Genomic DNA, 26,376 nt, shown 5'->3' on the forward strand with positions numbered 1-26,376 from the left:
ATGGAAAAAAAAGTACAGCAGAATAAGGAAGGGTTTTAGACAAAGAGTAATAAACGGGGGCACTGGTTTCATGATTTCCACTTGTGCTTTGTTGATTCTGGTGCAGCTGCTGAAGCAGCTTATTGCCCCCTTTCTTGGAACAAGCTGATCTGTTCCGCTGACTGCTTGGAGCTGGCACCATGTGCACTTGTCACCTGGACACCTGAGACTTGTCTAACGGGGCCTCGCCGGACCCCCAGTGCGCATGCGCAGAAGAGCCGACTGCAGCGAGGGGGCAGAAGATGGCGGAGAAAGTGATAGGAGAGCCAGCGGCAGCAAAACAAACCTGAATCATTCTCTGTAAAATCCAAGGGGAAGGGAGCAGCAACAAAAAAAGGATCAAGTCTTGTAATTATTTAAACAAAAAGGCGGGTTATTTATTTCTCTCTGAATTTTTTTTTGGTGTGGGTTGATTTGTGCTGAGCTTTTTTTCCAGAATATTCTGCCCCCCTCTGTCTGTGTGTGTGTCTCTCTCTCTCTTTCTCTGGTGCCGGTGAATGTGAGTAGCAGGAATCGCTCGGGTCGGAGGACATGGCGAGCGACAAACCGGCGCTGCCGGTAAACATCCCGCCCCCGGCTCCGGCTGGAGCTGGTGGGCTGGAGCTCGGCACTAAACCGCAACCGCAGCCGCAACCGCCGGCGGAGATGGTGGGTTCGATGGTGTCCATCTCCGGCATTAACCCGTCGGTGCCCATCAGGAATATAAAGATGAAATTCGCCGTTGTCATCGGGCTCATCCAAGTCGGAGAGGTCAGCAACAGGGATATCGTGGAGACGGTGCTCAACCTGGTGAGCCTTTTTTTAATTATTATAACGTGTGGGAATAAAACGTGTGTCCTTGAGAACTGTGATTGGGAAAAAAATACATCATCTTGGGGAGGGGAGGAGGGAGAATCGTCGTATTTTATAAACGCAAAGCGTGGACGGTTTTTGTCGTAGGTGTGATACATGAAATGTTCTTTTGGCAAACTGATGTGGAGTCAAATGCAGCGTGAGAGGTTTATTGCCATTGGTTGTGTTGCACCTGGCTGAAAGGGGAAAGGTTTATTTTAAATAACCAGATTCCGTACGCACGCAGAAATCCGGGTCGTGCCCAATTCGTGTGCCGTAAACCTGCGATAGGGAGAGCAGCAAGTTACCAGCGGACTCTCGCTTCCAAATCACCGGGGGGGGGGGCAGCTTTATTGAATTTGATATTTTCAATCCGAAGCAGCCACACTACGGTACACTGTGGGTATGGTCTGTACGTCTTTCCTGCGTGAATGACACCCAAAGCCTCTGATTTACTTTCCCCTTAAAATATTTGAAAATGTTTTCCTTGCAGTGTAAGACGTTAGCGCTGTCTACCATCGATCACAGTCGTTGTTGGTCTTTGACAAGTTGCGGTTTGAGTCCCGAAGGTCCTGGTCCCACCTGACCAATGGGTCAGATTAGCATTATTTGACTCTTTATGGGGATGGTTAGGATAATTGCAAAGTATATCGTATTGAGGCGCACACGCAGCTGTTTTAACATCTGAAAATGATCTCGATGACATTTCCAGGACTATTTTTAAATAAAATATTTCTACGCTATATCGGTCTCAAATATATACTCCCCGAGTTTCGAATGCACACGAATATACAGATCATGATGATAGTAGCGCCTTTGGCAGTGAACTGGTTTGAATAACAAATCAGCGTTTGGAAGATAGTGCAGTAGCACACTTCCTCAATCCTGAGCAGATGGGCAGGAGGACCACTGTACATTTTGGAAAACTACCAGACTTGTTTGAAATTGACAAATGACTGCTATACTATTCACCTCAACTTAATCTGAAACTTGTCAATTGTGAAGGTAATGATTGAGAGATATGCCAACGTCCTAGAAACCACAAATTGACTACTGTGTTATTGATTTGTGTGAAGTGCTTTCCAGAAGTGTTAAACATGAAAAGCTTAATTTTCTGTGCAGGGTTACGCTTAGACATTTTCCAAAGTTAAATTACGTACAAAAAGAACAAGTCTGAACTTGTGTAGAATGATTAGCACAGTAGATTGCACAATTAACTACTTTGCAGTTCTGATTTTGATGTTACTGCTATGGTGACTGAAGAATTATAGAATCATAGAATGATACAACACAGAAGGAGGTCATTTGGCTTATCATGCCTGTGCTGGCTCTTTGTAAGAGCTGTACAATTATTCCCACTTCAAGTATTTATACAATTCCCTTTTGAAAGTTATTATTGAATTTACTTCCACCACCCTTTTGGGCAGTGCATGCCAGATCATAACAATTCGCTGTGTAAATTTTTCCCCCCTCATATCACCTCTGGTTGTTTTGCCAATTACCTTAAATCTGTGTGCTCTGGTTACCAATCCGTAAGCCACTGGAAACAGTTTCTCCTCATTTACTCTATCAAAATCCTTCATGATTTTTAACACCTCTATCAAATCTTCCCTTAACCTTCTCTGCTCTGGAGAACAACCCCAGTTTCTCTATCTCTCGACGTAACTGAAGTCTTTCATTCCTGGCACCATTCTTGTAAATCTCCTCTACACCCTCTCTAAGGCCTTGACATCCTTCCTAAAGTGTGGTGCCCAGAATTGGACACAGTTCTCCAGCTGGGGCCTAACCAGTATTTTATAAAGGTTGAGCATAACTTCTTTGTTTTTGTATTCAATGCCTCTATTTCTAAAGCCAAGGATCCCGTTTGCCTTTTAAATAGCCTTTGCAACTTGTCCTGCCATCTTCAAAGACTTGTGTATGTACACCCCCAGGTCTCTGTTCCTGCACCCCCTTCAAAATTGTACTATTTAGTTTATATTGCCTCTCCTCATTCTTCCTACCAAAATGAATAATTTGACACTTCCCTGCAATAAATTTCATCTGCCATGAGTCTGTCCATTTCACCAGTTTATCTGTGTCCTCCTGAAGCCTGTTATTATACTCCTCACTGTTTACTATATTTCTGAGTTTTGTGTCCTCTGCAAACTTTGAAATTATGCCCTGCATATCCAAGTACAGGTCATTTAATATATAATCAAAAAGAACCTAATACCGACCCCAGGGGAACGCCACTGTATACTTTCCTTTAGTCTGTAAAACAACCGTTCACCACTACTCTTTGCCCCTTAGCTAATTTTGTATCCACGCTGCCACTGTCCCTTTAATCCCATGGGCATTAATTTTGCCAACAAGCCTATTATGCGACAAACGCCTTTTGAAAGTCCATATACAAAGCATCAACTGCACTACCCTCATCAACCCTCTCCGCTACTTCATCAAAGAACTCAATTAAGTTAGTCAAACACTATTTACCTTTGACAAATCCATGCTGACTTTAATTTATTAGCCCATACTTTTCCAAGTGCTAATTAATTCTGTCTTGGGTTATTGTCTCTAAAAGTTTCCCCATCACCTATGTTCGACTGACTAGCCTGTAGTTGCCGGTTTATTCCTCTCCCTCTTTTTGAACAGGGGTGTAACATTTCCAAACCTCCAGTCCTCTGGCACCTCCCCCATATCTAAGAAGGATTGGAAAATTGGGCCTCCCACGATGCTCTCTACTTTGAGTACTGCCAGCTTTTCCGATACTTTCTCTTTATCAATTTTTATTCTTTCCAATATCGCTACTATCTCCTCCTTTACTGCAACATTGGCAACATCCTCTTCTCTAGTGAAGGCAGTACTCATTTAGTACCTCAGCCGTGCTCTCTGCCTCCGCAAGAAGCTCTCCTTTCTGGTCCCTAATTGACCCCAGCCTTCCTTTGACTACCCGTTTATTATTTATATGTTTATAAAGACTTTTGGGTTCCCTTTTATGTTACCCACTAATCTATTCTCATATTCTCTCTTTGCTGTTCTTATTCCATTTTTTAGATCTCTGTACTTGCTGTATTCAACTTGTATTCTGTACCTTATATTTGTCATAAGCCTCCATTTTCTGTTTCAATCTCTATATCTTTAGTCATCCAGGGAGCTCTAGCTTTGGATGCCCTACCTTACCCCACCCCGTGGGAATGTGTCTACTCTATACTGGAACCATCTTGTTTTTGAAGGTTCAATTACTGTTTTGCCTACCAATTTTTGATTCCAGTTCACCTGGGCCAGATCCCTTTTTAACTCATTGCAGATAGCCCTCCTCTAGTTAAGTATTTTTTTGCTTGATTGATCCCTGTCCTTTTCCATAACTATTCTAAATCTGATGATATGATCATTTTCCCCCAAATGCTCTCCCACTGAAACATGCTCCACTTGCCCCACTTCATTCCCCAGAATTAGATCCAGCACTGCTTCCTTTCTTGGGCTGGAAACACACTGATCAATACATTTTTTTTGTATACATTTCAGGACATTCCCCCACTTTGCCCTTTACACTGTTACTATCCCAGTCTAAATTAGGCTAATTGAAGTCGCCATTATCACTACTACAGTATATAGTTCTTGCACCTTTCTGTAATTTGCCTGCAAATTTGCTCCTCTATCTCCTTCCCACTATTTGGTGGCTTATGGTATATACCCAATAACATAACCGCTCCTCTATTGTTCCTTAATTCTAACCAAATAGATTCTGTCTTTAACCCCTCAACTATATCATCCCTTTCCAGTGTTGAAATAGTTTCTTTGATCAACACTGCCACCCTCCCTCTTTACTTTCCTTCCCTATCTTTCCTGAATACCTTGTAACCAGGAATATTATGTTCCCAATCCTCCCCTTTTTTGAGCCAGGTCTCTCTAATTGCCACTGTATCATTGTCCCATGTGGTGACTTGTGCCTGCAGCTCACCAACCTTATTTACCACACTACGTGCATTTATGCACATGCAATGCAAACTCAACTTAGACTGCCTTGCATTTTCCCCTCATCTGATCCCTACTATTTCTGAACTATTCTTTACTCTAGTGCTATTTCTCTTCCAGTCCTGTGTGCACCTTGTTTCTCCTCTCTAATGTTTGTTCCTGGTGCTCATCCCCCTGCCAAATTAGTTGAAACCTTCCCCCACAGCACCAGTTAATCTTTCCGCGACCACATTGGTCCCAGCTTTGTTGAGGTGCAACCCGCCCATCATTGACCGGTCCTTCCTGCCCCAGAACTGGTCCCAATGCCCCAGGAATCTGAAGCACTCTCTCCTGCACCATTTCTTCAGCCACGGGTTAACCTGTCTTATCCTGCTATTCCTGTACTCCCTAGCGCGTGGCACTGGGAGTAATCCAGAGATCACTAACTTTTGAGACCAGTGATGTCCTTTACCTTGGCACCAGGGAGGCAATACACCATGCGGGACTCAAATTGGCAGTTGCAGAAATGCCTGTCTCTGCAGTCCTTTGCCCCACGGTGCCATGCTCCGGACTGCACTCCTTCGAGATGTCATCACCCTCACCGATATTCAGTACTGAGAACTGGTTAGTGAGTGCCACACTCCCGGAGGATTCCTGCATTGCCTGTCTCTTCCTGCCTGATGGCCACTCATTTACTGTCATGAACACCTTGTGGCTGTGGGGTGACAACCTCCTGGAACGTACGATCCAGGAAATTCTCAGCTTCCCATATGCCCTGCAGGGATTCCAACTGCTCCTCAAGCTCAGAAACTTCGAGCTTGAGCAGCTGGAGGCAGTTGTTGCACATGTTATCCAGAACACCTGAAGTGTTTGGAGTTCCCACATGGTGCAGGAATTGCTGGCAATGGGTCTCGGGTGTCCCGCCATTCTATTTAGTGTCTACATTTATTTGTGCCTCTTATGTTATTTATATGTTTTACCTTGGTATCCCTTTAACTCCTATTTATTATTTCTTTATTTAATATTTGTGTATACCAGATTCTTTCTTAATACAATTTTGAATCCCTTTAGTGTTAGTATCCCCTACTTAGTTTATTTTATCCCCTTAGATACTTATCCTAAACACTTATCCTAAATACTTATCTGTAATTCCTTGGACTCCATCCTCTGCACTCGTTGTGACACCACTTCTTTAGTTTTCTCTCCGTGGTTCTTTTGGTATGCTCTCTGCCACACTGTATTTGGGCTACCTGCGAAACTCTGTGCACTCTCGCCGCACCTTTGCTGTATTTGTGCTCCTCTGGCATCCCACGATGCTCTCTGCTGCTCTAGCTGTGTCTGTACTATATTCGTGCTTCTTGGGCCTCCCGCAATGCTCTCTGCCGCTCAAGCCGCACCTGTGCTGTATATATCCTCCGTGGGCTCCCGGGATGCTCTCCAACATTAAAACCGTCACCTTGATGAGGACAAAACTTCACACACATATTGTCCTGAAATACCCATATTATGTATTTATAAATATTCTACTTAAGAATTAAGAGTCTGTAAAATTAGGTTTAATTTTGCACGTGTCTTATACAAATGGCAAGTTTCTGCAGTGTAACAACATGTTAATAGTTCTGTTTACAATAACTATCAATATCATGTTACCATTTATAATGTTTCATTTTGAAGAACAGCATTAAATTTGTGTCTTTTTCATCAAATATGGTGATCTAATTATGGAGAACAATTTTTGTTGCACTTTCTGTACAAATGACAACCAATCAACTTAAACAAGAAATTTCTTTCCATGTGAAATGTTTGCTTTGGAAAATTCCTACCCACTTAATGATATTGGGACTAAAGAAGTACCATACCTCTACTACTTAGTTTCTTGTGTTTAAATTCTTGCCAGCGCAGCATGAATAAATTCATTCAAATATGCTGTCAACACCACATATTTTAAAACTCCTTTGTTCAGATGCAAATGACATTCCTCCTGACTTGAATAATTTTTGTTGTATAAAATCATTTTCCATATAAACACTCCTAAGTTCACATGTATGTACCTTGCATTACTTTAACAGGAAATAAAATGTTCTTTCTTTAGAAGTAATTACTGAGACTCCAACTCACAATTATCTCACATATCAAAAGGATGTACAGTATTAAGGTCACTGTGGAATTGCTAAAATGTTACAACAGACAATAATTTCAGTAATAGTATATAGTAATTCTCATTTAAAGTGTTGTATAATTTGGTTTCCCAGTGCAAAAGTCTTTGTGATTAGTAATTGCAGAATATATGCTGCAACTGGTTTTGGGATTTGAATGGTGCCGTGTGAATTCTAGCAAAATATGTCACAGCAAAGTGAGCAATGCCACATTTGGATCTTACTTTGTAATCACATGGAAGGAGATTCAAATTTTAATAACTTTTGAAATTATTTTACAAATCTCTTGTGTCAGGAAATGTCACGCAAATAAAAATCACTAATTTGCAAATCTTTGTAAATAGGTTGTGGTAATTGGTCATTTCATTGAGTGAACTGCTGACTTTGGATTATATTTGGAATTGAATTGCATGTTTATATCTCGGCATTAAGTTGAAGATAATGGTTTGATTGGATCAGGAATTTTATACAACAGACATGAAGAGGTCTAATTTCACTGAACTTTTATGCTTAGATCAGATTCCTGGAGTTGACTGTATAGTGTAATGCTTTGAGAATAATTAAGACTCTGAATTGATTAGACAGTTATTTTATACAGTATGTAATGTATTCTCCTGTTTAGGTTTAGATTTGAAATGTTACTGTCATTTCATGAAAGACACGTAATAGCTTTTTAATAAAATAATTGAGCAAAAAATGAAAGGGATTGCATTTAATTTGTTATACTTAACACATATTGGGTAGTTGATACTAGACTATCTGGAATGGGGAGCGGGTATTGATGAATAGGATGACAAATTGAGTGCTGGGAAACTTGTAAGCAACAGAGCAAGTCCGAGCTGCCAGGCCTGCAAGCCCCGGCATCGATTTTTCACCAAAGGCCGGATCGGCTCTCCCGGGGGTGCGGAGGGGGAGGAGGAGGAGAGAAGAGTAGAGTAGACACAGGTAGTGGCCAAAAGAGAGTGAAAGGCTGGAAAATAATCAGTCGCCTATTCTTTAATAATTTTTGGAACAGGTTAAGAGGGGAGGGGCGGGGAAATAATGAATTACAAGATGGTGTTTGGGGCCAGAGATAATAGCACATTTTTGACCTTTTTATGGTTTCCTCTTCACTCCCATAAAATAATCTTTATTTGCGGTCTTGGCGAGCTCGGTGTTACCGGGGTGTAAAGTGCAATGAGTGGCTGCAGGATTCCTTCTCCCAGCTTTGCAAGGTGCAGGCAAGCGGGGAAATCAAGCAATTAAATATGTCAGTATTTTACCTCCAGTGGTAGAGCACATGTATTAAACATCCTGTATGTCGAGGAAAGGAACCTTGCATTCTATACAGCATCTTTAACATTGAAAAATTCGTCCCAAGAGTGTAACCAGACAAAAATCCAGGCTGAGCTAAAGGAGGCACCATTAAGAAGGATGATTAAGGTTTAGGGAGGGAATTCCAGAGTTTAGGGCCGAGATGTAAGGGCGGTAGAGGCAGAAACCCGTATCACATTTAAAAAGTACTTGGATATGCACTTGAAGTGCCGTAACCTGCGAGGCTACGGACCAGGAACTGGAAAGTGGGATTAGGCTGGATTGCTCTTTTTCGACCGGTGCAGACACGATAGGCTGAATGGCCTCCTTCTGTGCTGTAAATTTCTATGATAACACCTTGGTTAGAATATTGACATAAAAGTGAAGAAAAATCGAGCACTTCCACGTTGGTAACCAGTAGATTTTAGCACTGTAGGTGAAATGTTAACGCTGGTTATGAATATCATCTAAATACTTGAATATTTTACAAATATTGTAATTTACATATCCTGCAGTATATTTTATGTAAATATATGGTAAAACTGAGAAAATGAAATGGTAATTCATTGAGTATGATTTGGAACAGAGTGCAGAGAGTAGATGCATCATTATTCCACTGTGTTTTGTAGAATTTTGCTTCAGTGGAAAGGAATAATGTATCTGTGAGTGGAACTCCATGAGATCAGGCTTTGATATTGCAACTGGGAGTAAGCTACTGACAAGACTGTGAATTCTTGTTTAGGCTGATATCCCCCACTCCCAAAACATATAATTTAGTGGTTATTGCTTTTATTTATCTATTTTTGGATTTTCAAAGTAAATATTTTTAGGACTGCAGCATTTCACTAGTTTACCTTCTGTATTTTTTCACTTTACTAGTTGATCTCATGTGGTATCGGAAACAGGGAGTCAGTCAATCAATCCCCCCAAGCATAATTCTTGGGTCAAGTGGGTTTAGCAGGGGTAATTGGAGAGGAAGAGGGAGGGTGAGAGAAGAAGTGGAGGGAAAGAGGATACAGGGATTGACTGTGTAGTGCAAAGTGGAAGGGGTAGAGAACAAGATTATTTTAATCCCTTCTCTGTCTTAAACTGTTGTTGAAGCAGAGTCCATAAATCCTTTAAAAGCAATTAGATAGAAAAGCAACTGAAAAGGAATATTAAACGGTAAGGGTGAAGTGGAGAGTGGGATTAGACTGGATGGAAAAACAGCAACATTACCAGATGGGCCTATTTCTGTGCTGCAACATTTTGTGATGCTATGCAAATATCAGCCTCGGTACTCTTTCCTCTGAGTCAGTAGGTAATTTGGTTCAAGCACTGCTTGAGGGACATGAGCACATAATCTAGGCTGCATTTCAGTGCACTACTGATAGAAGCTGCATTATTGCAGGTGCTGACTTTTGGATAACCTGGCCAAAAGTTTATTCCTCAATCAACACCTCCAGAAATAGTTTAACCCCATATTTATCTCATTGCTGTCCGTGGGACCTTTCGTGTGCAAATTGACTTGTGTTTTACCTACAAAATAACTTCAAAGGTAATTCATTGGCTGCAAACTATATTGAGATGTTCTTAGGATGTGAAATGTGCTACATCTGACTTTGTAAAGTGTATTTGAAATAACTAGAAATGAACCCGAAACTTGAGGAAAAATGTGCATTTGGAGTCACTGATCTCACATTTGATGTGACCTCATCATCGGTGAAGCCATTAAATCTAAGGAGGTGAAAGAATCCGGTTCTAAGCAAATACCGAATCTACAGTGCAAGAAATTCATGTACAGTATACATTTGATTTAAACAACTACTGTCTTATCAGTTAAAATCCAGTTGACTAAACACACATCAAACACATCGAGTGTAATGTATCCAAGTTTGCTGACAATACAAAGCTAGGTGGGAAAGTAAGCTCTGAGGAGGACACAAAGAGCCTGCAAAGGGATATAGACAGGTTAAATGAATGGGCAATAAGGTGGTAGATGGAGTATAATGTGGGGAAATGTGAGGTTATTCACTTTGGTAGGAAGAATAGAAAAACAGAATATTTTTTAAATGGTGAGAAACTATTAAATGTTGGTGTTCAGAGAGATTTCGGTGTCCTGGTACAGGTAACATAGTTAGCATGCAGGTACAGCAAGCAATTAGGAAGGCAAATGGCATGTTGGCCTTTATTGCAAGGGGGTTGGAGTACAAGAGTAAGGAAGTCTTAATAGAATTGTACAGGGCTTTGGTGAGACCACACCTGGAGGATTGTGCACAGTTTTGGTCTCCTTATCTGAGGAAGGATATACTTGTCTTGGAGGCGGTGCAACAAAGGTTCACTAGATTGATTCCTGGGATGAGAGGGCTGCCCTATGAGAAATGATTGAGTAGATTGGGCCTATACTCTCTGGAGTTTAGAAGATGAGAGGTGATCTCATTGAAACATATAAGATTCTAAGTGGGATTGACCGGGTAGATGCTGAGAGGTTGTTTCCCCTGGCTGGAGAGTCCAGAACTAGCAGGTATAGTCTAGGGATAAGGAGTCGGCCATTTATGACTGAGATGAGAAATTCCTTCACTCAGAGGGTTGTGATTCTTTGGAATTTTGTACCCCAAAGGGCTGTGAATGCTGAATTGTTGAGTATATTCAAGGCTGAGATAAATAGATTTTTGGACTCTAGGGGAATCAAGGGATATGGGGATCGAGTGGGAATCTGGAGTTGAGGTCGAAGATTAGCCATGATCTTATTCAATGTTGGAGCAGGCTCGAGGGTCCTCGACGACATCTTCCATCTCTTTGCTGATTGAGAGTAGCTTGATGGGATGGTAGTTTGCCGGATTGGATTTGTCCTGCTTTTTGTGGACAGGACATACCTGGACAATTTTCTACATTGTCTGGTAGATGCCAGTGTTGTAGCTGTACTGGAACAGCTTGGTTAGAGGCGCAGCTAGTTCGGGGGCACAAGCCTTCAGCTCAACAGCCAGGATGTTGTCGAGGCTCATAGTCTTTGCTGTATCCAGTGTGCTCAGCCTTTTTTGATATCACGTGGAGTGAATCGAATTGGCTGAAGACTGGCTTCTGTGATGGTGGGGACCTCCAGGAGGAGGCCGAGAAGGCTTATCCACTAAGCACTTCTGGCTGAAGATGGTTGCAAATGCTTCAGCCTTGACTTTTGCATTCGCGTGCTGGGCTCCGCCATCATTGAGGATGGGGATGTTCCCGTTAGCTGTTTAATTGACCACCACCTTTAATAACTGGATGTGGCAGTACCGTAGAGCTTCGATCTGATCCGTTGGTTGTGGGATCGCTTAGCTCTGTCTATCGCATGCTGTTTCTGCTGTTTAGCATGTAACATTTTCAAATTTGCTGATGACACAAAGCTAGGTGGCAGTGTCAGTTGCGAAGAGGATGTGAAAAGGCCTCAAGGGGATCTCGACAGGCTCAGTGAGTGGGCGAGAACATGGCAGATGCAATATAATGTGGATACATGTGAAGTTATCCACTTTGGTAGAAAAAACAGAAAGTCAGAGTATTTCCTAAATGGTGAAAGATTGGGGAATGCAGATGCTCAAAGGGACCTGGGTGTCCTTGTACATGAGTCACTGAAAGTGAATGTGCAGGTGCAGCAAGTCATTAGGAAGGCAAATGGTATGCTGTCCTTCATAACAAGAGGATTTGAGTACAGGAGTAAAGAAGTCTTACTCCCATTATATAGGGCCTTGGTGAGACCACACCTGGAGTACTGTGTACAATTTTGTCTCTTTACCTAAGGAAGGATATACTTGCCATAGAGGGAGGGCAACGAAGGTTCACGAGATTGATTCCTGGGATGGCGGGACTGTTGGATGAGACAAGATTGAGTAAACTAGGTCTGTATTATCTTGAATTCAGAAGAATGAGAGGGGATCTCATTGAAGCATACAAAACTATTACAGGGCTTGATAGGGTGGATGCTGGGAGAATGTTTCCCTTGACTGGGTAGTCTAGAACCAGGGGCCACAGCCTCAGGATAAAGGGTAGGCCATTCAGGACTGAGATGAGAAGAAATTTCTTCACACAGAGGGTGATGAATTTTTGGAATCCTCTTCCCCAGAGGGCTGTGGAGGCTCAGTCATTGGGTATATTCAAAACAGAAGTCGATAGATTTCTGACTAGTAAGGGCATCAAGGGATATGGCGATAAGGCCAGTGAATGGAATTGAGGCAGAAGATCAGCCATGATCTCGTTGAATGGCGGAGCAGGCTCGAAGGGCCGACTGGCCTACTCCTGCTCCTATTTCTTATGTATGTAGTCCTGTGTTGCAACTTCCCCAGGTTGGCACTTCATTTTTAGGTATGCCTGGCGCTGCTCCTGGCATGCTCTTTTACACTCCTCATTGAACCAGGGTTGGTCCCCTGGCTTGATGGTAATGGTAGAGTGAGGGACATGGCGGGCCATGAGGTTACAGATTGTGATGGAATACAATTCTGCTGCTGCTGATGGTCCCCAACGTGTCATGGATGCCCAGTTTTGAGTTGCTAGATCTGTTCTGAAGCTATCCCATTTAGCACGCTGGTAGTGCCACACAACACAATGGAGAGTGTCCTCAGTGTGAAGACGGTCCTTCGTCTCCACCCAGAGTACATTCTGTGCCCTTGCTATCCTCAGTGCTTCTTCCAAGTGGTGTTCAACATGGAGGAGGACTGATTCATCAGCTGAGGGAGGGCGGTAGGTGCCATGAGACTTCATGGGGTCTGTAGTCCTTGTTGAGGTCTCCTAGGGCCACTCTGTCCTGACTGTACACCCTCCTCTGGTGTGTCTGTCCTCCTGGTGGGACAGGACATAGCCAGGTATGGTGATGGAGGCGTCTGGGACGTTGGCTCAAAGATATGATTCTGTGAGTATGACTATGTCAGGCTGTTGCTTGACTAGTCTGTGGGACAGCTGTCCCAATTTTGGCACAAGTCCCCAGATGTCACAAGTTATTAATGGTGTTGTATTTGTGTTCAAACTGATTTAAAAACAAAATTGTAATCACAATTTTCTGTTTTTTGCCAGATTGGTTTAATGATTCGCAAAGCATTTCAGTGAAGTTCTGCAATAAATCATTTATATAAAACATCACATTCGAATAGCACCAAAAAGTACTTTCCAATTGATTGTAAAAGTTAGAAAGTTATAAGCAGACATATGAAAGAACATGTTATTGCACAAATATCTAGCACTACAGTGTGTTCTTAAACATTTTTTCCCATAAGCAATCCTGATCTTCACCCAAGGAAATGAAAATTGAAAGCCAAATTTACTTTTTTTTGTACATTACTGAAAGATCCTGTCAAGGTTACAATGGCTGAAGCCATTGCATTCTATGTTACTGAGTGTAGATAAAAGAGCAAAGGGAAAATTGGCACTTTTACTTTTGTGATGGACAATATCAATTTTCAGGTGGTCTGTATGAGACAGGACTAACTTACAACTTTTGCCGCCTTGTTTTTAGCTCAATTTACAAATCAGATAGATGACTTCATCAGCTCAATTGTATAATTATTTTAATGAATAATTGACTGGATAGTTTTAAATTTGCAAAAGTTAACTAAAAATCTAAATAACTAGATATTTCAAAACTCCGAAGTGACATTTTTGGCAGAATTGCTGCTTGACCGTATCTTGCAAGAATACTTAAGGTTTCTGGACATGGGTGTGTATAGTGTTCCAAAAAGTAATTGCTCAAAATGTTCAGACTTCAAATTTTAGCTGAAGCACCTGTTGCGCAGAATCTCAGCCAGTTGTTTCTGAATTTCCTGAATTGAGCCTGTATGAGAAACTTCCAGTTATGATTGCTCTTGCAAACAACTTTGACCTCCAGTTCTGATTAATTACAGAATTATAGTTGTTGCAGCCTTTTGTTGTACTTGAGCATGCCAGGCTTTTTTTTTAAGTTTCCCACATATCAAAATTATTTCCAAGTACAATGGCTTTCTGTGTTATTTAGAAACTGTTAAAATATTCTTGAAATTAATTTGGTTAAGATCATCATCATATGTACTGATCAGGGACAACATTCAGAACAACTAGCTCCCCTTTCCATAGAAAATTATTGTATGGTCTTCCCATCACAGTATTTAATTAATCTTTTCTGTTCCAGTTAGTATCCAATAACTTTTGAGGTCCCCTTTCATTTGCGCTCTTTCAAAACTGAAGAGTCTGAGTTTATCTCACCCTTTCTTATAACTCAAGTCATCTGACACAAAGGCTGCGATTTTGCTGGCGCTCAGAGGGCGGGTTTGGAGGCGGGTCTTGAGTTAAAATCAAAATGATTGATGGCGGGTTGCGAATCTGCCGCAATCCTGCCTCCACGCAACTTTACAAAGTGTCGGGTCTGTGAGTGCCGATCAGACCAAGTGGACGGAGAGCCACTTAAGGCAGTTAACAGCTTGTTAGAATCATAGTCATTAGTGATATACAGCACAGAAAAAGGCCCTTCGGCCCATTGTGTCCACGCCAGCCATCAAGCCCTGTCTATTCTAATCCCATTTTCCAGCACTTGGTCCGTAGCCTTGTTAACTGCCAGGATAATCCTATTTTGCAAGGCTTTGCAGCATTTTCAACGTGTTCCCTGTCGTGCAACAAACACGCCAGCTGATTGTGCCGGGTTCAGCAACTAGTTGAATAGTTGACAGCTGCAACTGCAGCATAAAAGCTGACCTGCAACACCAGTTCACTTTCCGATGCCAGAACTTTCTGTTTTGAGATCTTGGAACACATTTTGCAGGTCTATTGAGGTTGTAAGTGTTTAAGTTGAGATCCATATGCACTGTGATCTCCTTGGAAAACCCTTTCCCCACATTGACTTAGCGCTTATAACATATATTCTCAACTGAGATATATACCTGCGGAATGGGAACCATTTATACTCTCTCCTCCTGGTCCTCAGAATCGGAGGAAGAGCAGCCGTGGCAGCAGCAGAACTAGGGACAACAACAGCAGCAACAACAACAGGAGTGCCAACCTTCTCCCCAGCCACCTGATGCTGCAGAGGGCGTCACCCACCGCTGGGCTGCACCGCGCCGCAGGAGATACCCCCAACACAGGATTTACAGGCAGAGGTTGAGCTTCCTCAACATGAGTGAGCAGCAGTGCAAAAGGAGGCTGAGACTTTCGCGAGAGGTAGTCGCTGACATCTGCACAATGTCTAGTGGCTAGTCAAAGTCACCACCACACTCAACTTCTTTGCTTCAGGCTCCTTCCAGGGATCAGCAGCAGACATCAGCGGCATCTCCTAGTCGGCTGCACACACTTTCATCACGCAGGTTACCGATGCCCTCGTTGCAAAGTCGCACAATTACATCCACTTCTCCACAGATGAAGCAAGTGTAACTGTGCGTGCGGTTCGCTTTGCAAATATGGCAGGCTTCCCAAGGGTGCAGGGCATCGTAGACCATGTGGCCATTAGGGCACCCCATCACAACCCAGCTGTATTTGTGAACCGCAAGGGCTTCCACTCCCTTAACGTCCAGCTGGTGTGTAACCACAGGAAGAACATTATGCATGTTTGCGCCAAGTTCCCTGGCAGTTGCCATGACTCATTCATCCTGCGGCAGTCTACTATGCCTCAGCTGTTCAATCCGCCAACCCAACTTTCCGGATGGCTTGGAGACGAGGGTTATCCCCTGAAGACGTAGCTAATGACACCGATGAGGAGGCCATTAAACGAAGCTGAGGAGCGCAACAATGTGAACCACATTTCCACCAGAGCATCATAGAGCAAACCAGCAGCTTGCTCAAAATGTGATTTCAGATGCCTGGACAGATCTGGTGGAGCCCTACAGTACGCACCAGCCAGGGTCTCTAGAATCATCGTGGTCTGCTGTGCCCTGCACAACATCGTACTGCAGCATGGCTTATTGTTGCCTGAGGAACAAGTGGCTCAGCGCACAGTCTCCTCCGAAGAGGAGGAGGAGGCGACAGATGAGGAAGACGTTGCGGAGGCGGATGTGCCAGTTCCACCAGCACACGAGCACATTGCTGGCCGTGAGGCAAGGGATACACTAATCCATGCCAGATGCGCGTAAGTTTACGCAGCAAACACATGTGGCTGGCACATGGAAATGAGTGTATGGCTGACCTTCTTAACACACCATCTAGCATCTGTACAATAACCTGTGGTTTCCTATCACTCTCACCACCATCGTTACAGATGAAAGGCGCCCTGACCACTCACTGTGCAACTTCCATTTCTGAGCACACGCAGGTCAAATCTTTGCCATCGCATTTCTTTAATACAATTGAAATAACGATGAGAAACGTAACTTTGTATTCGATCAAAACACTCAAGTGACTACCCTTGTGACTATTTGTGTGTTAACTTTCTCTTACGTGTGCTTCTACATGGTGCTTCCCCTGTGGCTTCAGCAGATGTAGAGGCACCTTGCTCACTTCTATGCTGCGTCTGCTTTGGCGCCTTTGGCTGGCGTCCTTTGGATTTGGGAGCCTGGGAGGGCTCCGCAACAGTCTGCTCCTTCTGTGGCTGTGCAGGGGCTGAAACAGCCATCTCAGTTGGTTGAGGAATCTGGGGCTCTGACCGAGGGCTCCGCAGTGGCATGGGAGTGTGAGCGCTTGGAGAGGAGCCCACATTTCCTTGTTGTCGACCACCAACATCCCTCTCATGGGTCACCCGCACTTCACTGCTAGCAAGTAGCTGAAGAGCACCTTGCTGCACATCAGTGGGGCCATGAGGGCCCGTTTCTGTACTGACAGTCATCATAACGGGGACGTCCATGTACCTCTGGTTCCTCTCAAAGAATGCCCATCTATTCTCCGTGGCAGACCATCTATTTAGAAGAGTCCACCATGTTCATTTGAGTCTGGCGATTTATATTCTCCATGGAGGTTGCCATCCTTTCCATGGCGGCACCTACATTCGCCATTGCATGCACCACGGCATTGCTCATGTTTGAGATGGAATCCTCCATTCTCTGCACACTCGCAGTTACAGTGATTGCAAACCCTGTCAGAGACTCCTGCACTTGTTCCTGAAGTTCCAGCACCACTCTCTTTCTGGATGGCCCCAGAGACACAGCGTCCACATGCAGCTGAGCAGAGCTAGGAGCGTCCAGCGCCCTCCGATGAGGACTCTCCTCTGCTGTCCCTGTCTCCACCATCTGCTGATGCTCACTTGTGAGCTGTGATATAGCAGGTGACAACACTATTTTGCAGATTCAGAATGAGGTCCTCAGATTTATAATCTACTGATTTGGCAATATAGCTCAGCATTTTGTTTGCTCTGCAATAATTGGACAAGGTGAATGCTAAACCTATATTACTCTAGATCTCTTTTTGCCTGTTCTCTAGCTAGTTCAGTGACTATGTACATTTCTTATTTTTTTTTCTTCTGATGTGCCTAACTTTGCATGGTACTGAATTTTATCTGGCCTAGTGCTGCTCTGGATTACTAGTCCAGTAACACCCACTCTGCTGAGCTGAAGAATGAGATTGAGGGATGAACAAAGGCTTGGTAAAAATGGTGGGCTTCAAAGGAGGATCTTAAAGTTGGGGAGAGAGGTGGAGAGGTTCAACAATGGAATTCTGGAGTTTGGGACTGAAGGCATAGCTGCCAGTGGTGGGGCAAATGGAGTGAGAATGCACAAGAGGCTAGAATCAGAGGACTAGAAAGGTCGGGAAGGAATGTTAAAAGAGGAGATTATGGAAATAAGGTGGGGTCAGACCCATGAAGAGATAGAAAAAGGGGTTTGGAAACTGAGGCGGTGGTTTGTAAAGCAAGTGGAATAGGCAGACAGGTGCCAGATGCAATTCAATGTGGAGAAATGTCAGATAATACATTTTGGGAGGAGAAATGAGGAATTGGAGTATATGCCCAATGGAAAGATGCTGTAGCGTGTGGATGAACCTTGGGGTTCAAAGTGCGAGTACAAATTGATAAAACCGTAAATATGAATAGCATGTTGGGTTTTATAAGTAGGGGTAAAGAAGGAATAAATTTGTTGAAGGTAATATTGAGATAACAATTGGAGGATTGTGTGTAGTTTCGGGCACTCCATCATAGAATGTACATTAAAGCGATATAGAATATGTGCATAGATTCAAAAGGATAATACAAAAGATGAGAAATTATTGTTTTAGAGAGAGACCTGAGATACTGGGGCTATTTCCATTGGAGCAGAGAAGGCTGAGGAGACTTGAGGTTTTTAAAAAGAATGAAGGGTTTAAATATGGTGACTAGGAAATGACTATGCTCTGGCTGGGGTGTCGGTGACAAGGAGGCATCAATACAATATTGTCACTAAGAGAATGGGGAGAGAGGGTAGGAGACATTTCTTTATGCAGAGGGTTGTTGGAGTATGTCATGCTTTGCCACAGGGAGTAGTTAAGGTAGAGACCATTGCATCATTTGAGGGATAATTGGATAAATGTTTGAAGCCAAGGAAGATAGAGGTCTGTGGGGAGAGATCAAGGCAGTGGGATTAGTTCTGAATTGGCAGCAAAAACATAATGGATTGAATGGCCTCCATCTGTGCTGTCAACTTGTATGGTTCTAGAGTCTTGATGTTCCTTAAGAATGACATGCATATCAGAGCATATATTTGGCAGCACACTCAAAGATTTAACAAGGCGTTGTTGTGGACTGCATGTAAAGTCTTCCTTTGGCATCCTACTACTAGCTGAGAACATAACTGCCTTGTACCAACAATTCAACTTTGAAGACTTCAAGGCCACCAACTGGTGGATGAGGAAGTGCAAGAAAAGTTACAACATCAAGCTATTAGATATCTAGTGAAACAAGTGTTGGGGACTTAGAAGTTGTGGATTGGCTCAGAAGAGGATCTCCTACTTCTGTGTATGAGCTGTTAGATATTTGGTATATGCTGCCTGATTTACTATACAGTTCTCTATAGACATAGGTATAGTGGCAGGGTAAGTAAGAGAGTGACTGCTATTGCGTGCAAACATGGATGGTAATGATGAAATCACACTCTTCATAGTTCAGGAGTTAAAAAAAAAAATCCTTATCATTCCTTGCAGCAATTTCTTGTGGGTTAGGATGTAAACAGGAAGGTGTGGATTACCTCAGGCCTGGGTGAAGCATGTGAACAACAATGCATGCAACAGGGCATCAAATTTCCTTCTGCTTGATGATTGTATTGGCCCTTCTTCTGAGTTGTCCATTTGATGCAGTATTTTTTTTCTTCTGTCCCACAACATTACCCGAATTCTGTAGTTTTGTGATAAAAGCATCATCAGAAATTTTAAATGAACGTATCACACCTGTTTGGAGTGCTAGTCCCTCGAGGATCTATTCTGGCCCCCTCCTATTTCTCATCTACACGCTGCCCCTTGGCAACATCTTCCGAAAGCACAATGTCAAATTCCACATGTTCGCTGACGACACCCAGCTCTACCTCGCCACCATCTCTCTTGACCATGCCACCGCATCTGATTTGTCACACTGCTTGTCCGATATCCAGTATTGGATAAGCAGAACCTTCCTTCAATTTAATATTGGGAAGACCAAAGCTCCCACCGCAAACTCCGTTCCCTAGACACCGTTTCCATCCCCCTCCCTGGCCATTGTCTGAGGCTGAACCAGAATGTTCGCAACCTTGGTGTCCTATTTGACCCTGAGCTGAGCTCCGACTCCATAGCCTCTCCCATCACCAAGACCTCTTACTTCCACCTCCGTAATATCGCCAGTCTGTCCCTGTCTCAGTCCATCTGCTGTTGAAACCCTCATCCATGCTTTTGTTATCTCCAGACTCAACTGTTCCAATACTCTCCTGGCTAGCCTCCCATCTTCCACCCTCAGTAAACTTCAGCTCATCCAAAGTTCTGCTGCCCATATCCTGAGTCGCACCAAGTCCTGTTCACCCATCACCCCTGTGCTCACTGACCTACATTGGCTCTAGTCCAGCAACACCACAAATTTAAAATTCTCATCTTTGTGTTCAAATCCCTCCATGGCCTCGTCCCTCCCCATTCCTGTAACCTCCAGCCCTACAACTCTTCGAGATCTCTGCGTTCCTTCAATTCTAGCCTCTTGTGTATCCCCGATTTCCTTCGCCCCGGCAATGGCGGCCGTTCCTTCAGTTGTCTAGGCCCTAAGCTCTGAAATAATTGCTCCACCTCTCTACTGCTCTCTTCTTTAAGATGCTCCTTAAAACCTACCTCTTTGACCAAGCTTTTGGTCACCTGCCTTAATATCTCCCTATGCGTCAAATTTTGTCTGATAACACTCGTGAAGCGCCTTGGGACATTTTAGTATGTAAAAGGTGCTATATAAATGCATGTTGTCAGTGAGATATTGTCTGACTTGGAGACCACATTACAAGTTAAATTGTGTACAGTGGTGGAGGAAGATGAAGAAGGATACTCTTCTCTAAACACATATATAGTGGCAATATAAGTAAGGAGAAAGTGACTGCAACTGTGCACGAACATGGATGGGAATGATAAGGTCATAATCTTATGGATAAAAAAGCTACAATGTTTCTGAACCATGCAGTGATATCCTGTGTGTTGTAGGACGTGAACAGAAAGGCAACCTACAGCCAAATAATTATTGGACAGTCTAGAGACACCAATCTTCTTCCTTTGATAGGAATGCATCTCTCGAGTTACTATTCCATACCAACCTGGAAGATTGTGTTGAGGTATAAGTCCTTTAAAAATGGGGTGACTACTGGCTTTTTTCATTTTATTTGACCGTGATTGATGTTTGACAGTTATTGTTTTGGTTCTTATTCTATTCTTGTTACGTGCAGTACTGTGTAATATTCTGATCTCGTATTGTGAAAATACAAAGAAAGACTAGAAAAACATTTATCATCGATTATGATAGAAATATTTAAAATTCTGAAATGGTAGGACCATGTAGATAAAAACACACTGTTCTCAGTAGTTGAAGGTCTACATGGAGGGGCAAAAACTTACAGATTAAATGTAAAAGATATAGAACAGAGAGCAAAAGAAATTTCTTTACATTGAGTTGTGAGGCTGTGAAATTCACTTCCAAGGTTAGTGGATGAGGCTGAAACACTGTCAATATTCAAGATTAGATTGGATAGGTAGATAAAGGAAGAGGGTGAAGGGATGTAGGAACAGGGTAGGTAAATGTGATTAGGACTACTTGCTTGCTTGAAGAGTAAATCTCCACATGAACTGGTTGGGTAGAATGGCCTATTTCCGTGTTGTGACTTCTATGTATTTCTATGAAGGCCATATTTCTAATGACGACCAATAGTCAATAATATCAACCTTGGAGTTGTGGTTGAGAGTCTGGAGAATCGAGTCAGGACAACAGAATGGTGACCGAATGCTTTATCAACATGGCAAGATTTTATGTCCCAAAAAAAATACAGCAGGTATGGAACCAAATGGAATAAACCAACTAACCCTCTTGCACAGTCCAGACAGGAAAAATTCAGGAACACTGCAAAGTTGATATGGTACGCCATCATCTTAAACTAAGAAATGCATCCCATTTCATGTATTTGAATTGATAAGAATTTATATTTCATTATATATATTTAATTTATTTATTCCACAAGATTATTTTAGAGATGGTAGTTTAATTAAAAAACCTATATAGCATGACTTTATTAGTACTTTCAAAAAGAAACATACTAAGCAGTTGTTTTTTTGATGCATAATAATTCAGTGTTCTGTTTCTAGCTATTTACCATACAACTCTAGCTTTTTGGAGAGAAAAGTGTGGGAGCGATTATCCCTTTAACTCTAGCAGAATAACAATCTATTTTGGGTTCAAATGCAGTTTTTTTTTTTTAATCAATGACATTTGTAGACGTTTAGCCAGTTGATTAAATTGTGACAGTTCATGACTCTGCAGATTATGGAAAGAGCAGACTTGATGGGCCCAATGGCCTTTACTTATTACATATTGATGTCAGTTACATTGCTAATTTTCTGCCATTAAATATTGTTGTACAATACATGCTAACATCTAGGGCTCGATTTTGCCAGGCCCGAGGAGGCAGGATTGGAGGCGTGTGAGTTGTTAAAATCGCCAAAAATGGCGGTGGACCCGATCCCGCCTCCATCCTACCTCCAAGAGGTGGGATAGGCCCTTAACAACCACTTAATAGCCTCTATAATCCCATTTTGAGAGGCCTTTCCAATTTTTAGACATTTCCCCCCCGCCCCCCCCCCCCCCATCCTACACGCCTCCTCTGGAACACGCCAGGCAATGCTGGCAGCCTCAAGTGGCTTGCTTACTCACAGCTGCAGCTCCACCATTACAAAGGAGTTTTCACCAATGATCATTTGCAGGTGGCAGAACTTTGTTGTTTCAGGTCTGGGGGAACTTTTAGCAGGCATACTCAGTGTTGGAAGTTTGGAGCCTGACACCCATCTCCAGTGTGACCTCCTGGGAAACCCCTCTCCCCACCTTGACTAAACACTTCCTCAACTGAGGCATATTCCAGAAGCATGGCAAACATTTAATTCCTTTCCTCCTGGACATCAGCAGAACCATGAGCAACAGCAGGAGCATCAACAGGAGCGCCAAGCTGCTAGTCATAGAGTCATAGAGTTTTACAGCACAGAAAGAGGCCCTTCGGCCCATCGTGTCTGCGCCGCCCATCCATCCCTGTCCAGTCTAATCCCATTTTCCAGCATTTGGTCCATAGCCTTGTATGCAATGGCATTTCAAGTGCTCATCCAAATGCTTCTTGAATGTTGTGAGGGTTCCTGCCTCCACCACCCTTTCAGGCATTGAGTTCCACATTCCAACCACCCTCTGGGTGAAAAAGTTCCTCCTCAAATCCCCTCTAAATCTCCTGCCCCTTACCCTGAATCTATGCCCCCTTGTTATTGACCCCCCCACTAAGGGGAAAAGTTCCTCTTTATCTACCCTATCTATGCCCCTCATTATTTTGTACACCTCAATCAGGTCCCCCCTCAGCCTTCTCTGCTCCAAGGAAAACAACCCCAGCCTGTCCAGCCTCTCTTCATAGCTGAGGCGCTCCATCCCAGGTAACATCCTGGTGAATCTTCTCTGCACCCTCTCCAAAGCAATCACATCCTTCCTATAGTGAGGCGACCAGAACTGCACACAGTACTCCAGCTGTGGCCTCACCAGCGTTTTGTACAGCTCCATCATAACCTCCCTGCTCTTATATTCTATGCCTCGGCTAATGAAGGCAAGTATCCCATATGCCTTTTTAACCACCTTATCTACCTGCTCCGCTGCCTTCAGGGATCTATGTACATGTACACCAAGGTCCCTCTGACCCTCTGTACTTCCTAGGGTCCTACCACTCATTGTGTATTCCCTTGCCTTATTTGTCCGTCCAAAATGCATCACCTCGCACTTTTCAGGGTTAAATTCCATTTGCCACTTTTCCGCCCATCTGACCAACCCGTTTATATCTTCCTGTAGCCGGAGGCTTTCCTCCTCGCAATTTACCACCCCACCAATTTTCGTGTCATCTGCGAACTTACTGATCATACCTTTTACATTTTCATCCAAATCATTTATGTAGATCACAAACAATAAGGGACCCAGCACCGATCCCTGAGGTACCCCACTGGACACAGGCTTCCAGTCACAAAAGCAACCTTCGACCATCACCCTCTGCCTCCTGCCACTCAGCCAGTTTAGGATCCAACGCGCCAAGGCACCCTGGATCCCATGGGCTCTTACCTTCTTGACCAGTCTCCTATGCGGGACTTTGTCAAAAGCTTTACTGAAGTCCATGTACACCACATCCACAGCATTTCCCTCATCCACCCCACTAGTCACCCCCTCGAAAAATTCGATCAGATTTGTTAGACATGATTTACCCTTAACAAAGCCATGCTGACTATCCCCGATTAATCCTTGCCTCTCCAAGTGGAGATTAATTTTGTCCCTCAGAATTTTTTCCAATAATTTCCCCACCACAGATGTTAGACTCACTGGCCTGTAATTCCCTGGTTTATCCCTGCTACCCTTCTTGAATAATGGTACTACGTTAGCTGTTCTCCAGTCCTCTGGTACATCCCCTGTGGCCAGAGAGGTTCTGAAAATTAGTGTCAGAGCCCCTGCAATCTCCTCCCTTGCCTCCCACAGCAGCCTGGGATACATCTCGTCCGGGCCTGGGGATTTATCCACTTTTTGGCCCGCTAAAACCGCTAGCACCTCCTCCCTCTCGATGCTAATATGTTCAAGTATGTCACAGTCCCCTTGCCCGATTTCTATGTCTGCATCGTCTTTCTCCATAGTGAACACAGATGCAAAAAATTCATTTAAAACCCCGCCTACATCCTCTGGCTCTACACACAGATTGCCACTTTGGTCCCTAATGGGCCCTACCCTTTCCCTGGTTATCCTCTTGCCCTTAATATACTTATAAAACATCTTAGGATTTTCCTTTATTTTGCTCGCCAGTGTTATTTCATGGCCCCTCCTAATTTCTTTTTTAAGTATGCCCCTGCACTTTTTATACTCCTCTAGGGCTTCTTCTGTCTTTAGTCTTTTGTAACTGCCAAAAGCCCCCCTCTTATTTCTAATGCATTTTTGTATATCCCTTGTCATCCAAGGTTCCCTTTGCTTGTTGGTCCCACCCTTGACCTTTACAGGAACATGTTGGCGTTGTACTCTCTCTAATTCCCTTCTGAAAGTCACCCACCTGAAGATGCACAGGCCAGAAGGTACCAGCGCGCGACAACATTGCTGCCCAGATAGCAAGGGATGCACTCATCCTGGCCAGATTTGCTTAGCCTGCACAATCAAATACTTCAGTCTCGCTCCTTCTTACCAGAGCATCGACAAAGGATTCCGCAGGTTCTTCTCCAATCACTCTGACTACCATTCTGATAATTGCAATGCGCCCTAAGCCCTCGCTGTAAAAGTCCCATTTGCGAAATGACACAGGCCACAACTTCAACAGTTTGCCATCAAAACACTTTTTATAATACAATCACAATGATGGCTGGTCCAAAAACAAAACAACAAAGCACCCAAGTGACTACCCTTGTGACTACTTGTGCTTTATATTCCTCTTAGTGTGCTCTTACGTGGTGCTTCCCCTGTGGCTTCAGCAGATGTGGAGGCCCCTTGCTCACCCTTACTGCTCCTGTCTTGGCACCTTTGGCGTGCCTCTGGGGTGGCGAACCTGTATGGGCTCCTGCGGCTGTGCAGGGGCTGAGACGCCCATCTCAGTTGGGTGAGGACTCTGGTGGGGCTCTGGCCGAGGGCTTTGCTGTGGCATGGGAGTGTGAGCGCTTGGAGAGGAGCCCCCACTTCCTTGTTGTCTGCCACCAACATCCCTCTCATGGGTCAGCCCCACTTCAGAGCTAGCAAGTGGCTTGACAGCACCTTGCTGTACTGCAGGGGGACCATGAGGACCCATTTCTGCACTGGAAGTCCTACTCCAGAGGACTTACAGGAAGGTCTGGTTTGTGACATAATAGAACTCACTACGCACTTGGTTTGAGCATAAAGCAAGGCTTTAATCAACTTGTTTCAGAACATGGAGGTCTAGTTGTACTTCACTAGTTCCTTGTCTTACAAGATGTCCCTGGCAAGCTGGGCCCACGCCCGAGTATTTATACTCCTTGGACGGCGCCACCAGCTGGCCGTCCAGCGTTATTTCACGAGTAGTTTCTTGATGAATGATGAGATTTATAACAGTTTGTTTGCTCAATAGCTGACCGTCGCTCCTCAAGAGATGTCATTCTATTCTGAACAATGACCATGTTTTCAATACCCTGGCGACTAAGCTCCTCCATGACACAGCCATCCTCTCCTCTATGGTAGCCAGCCTTACCATGGAGGTAGCCATCCTTTCCACGTAGGTTGCCATCCTTTCCGCGGTGATGCGTTCATGCACCAATGCTTCCACAAAGGCGCTGCTCATGTTCGCGATGGACTCCTCCATTTGCTCCACACTCGCAACGACCTTGGCGACAAAACCTGCCCGAGACTCTTGCACCTGTTCCTGGAGTTCCAGCACCGTGCTCCTTCTGGATGGACCTGGAGGCACAGGGTCGACATGCAGCGGGGCCGAGCTGGCAGAGTCCTGCGCCCTCTGACGAGGACTCTCCACTGCTGTCCCTGTCTCCACCATCTGCTGATGCTCACTTGTGAGCTGTGATACACCAGGTGACAACACTTCTATCTCGCGAAGGTCCCACCGAGGTGTGAGTG

General features: G+C 43.8%; 1 protein-coding gene across 2 annotated transcripts in view; it reads left to right on the top strand.

Annotated features, from left to right (window-relative positions):
• Positions 1 to 253: 253 nt before the first annotated feature.
• LOC147111942 (neurobeachin-like) overlaps positions 254 to 26,376 on the top strand; it is a 1,011,877-nt gene continuing 985,754 nt past the window's right edge. For both annotated transcript variants that reach the window (XM_085999351.1, XM_085999350.1), the window contains exon 1: positions 254 to 828. In XM_085999351.1, coding sequence (XP_085855477.1) covers positions 571 to 828 — 258 coding nt within the window. In that variant the 5' untranslated portion in view covers positions 254 to 570. The remainder of the gene's footprint in view (positions 829 to 26,376) is intronic.

The sequence above is a fragment of the Somniosus microcephalus genome, chromosome 10 (assembly GCF_052327205.1).
Source record: "Somniosus microcephalus isolate GS21.2 chromosome 10, FLI_Smic_1.0, whole genome shotgun sequence".
Taxonomy (NCBI): Eukaryota; Metazoa; Chordata; class Chondrichthyes; order Squaliformes; family Somniosidae; genus Somniosus; species Somniosus microcephalus.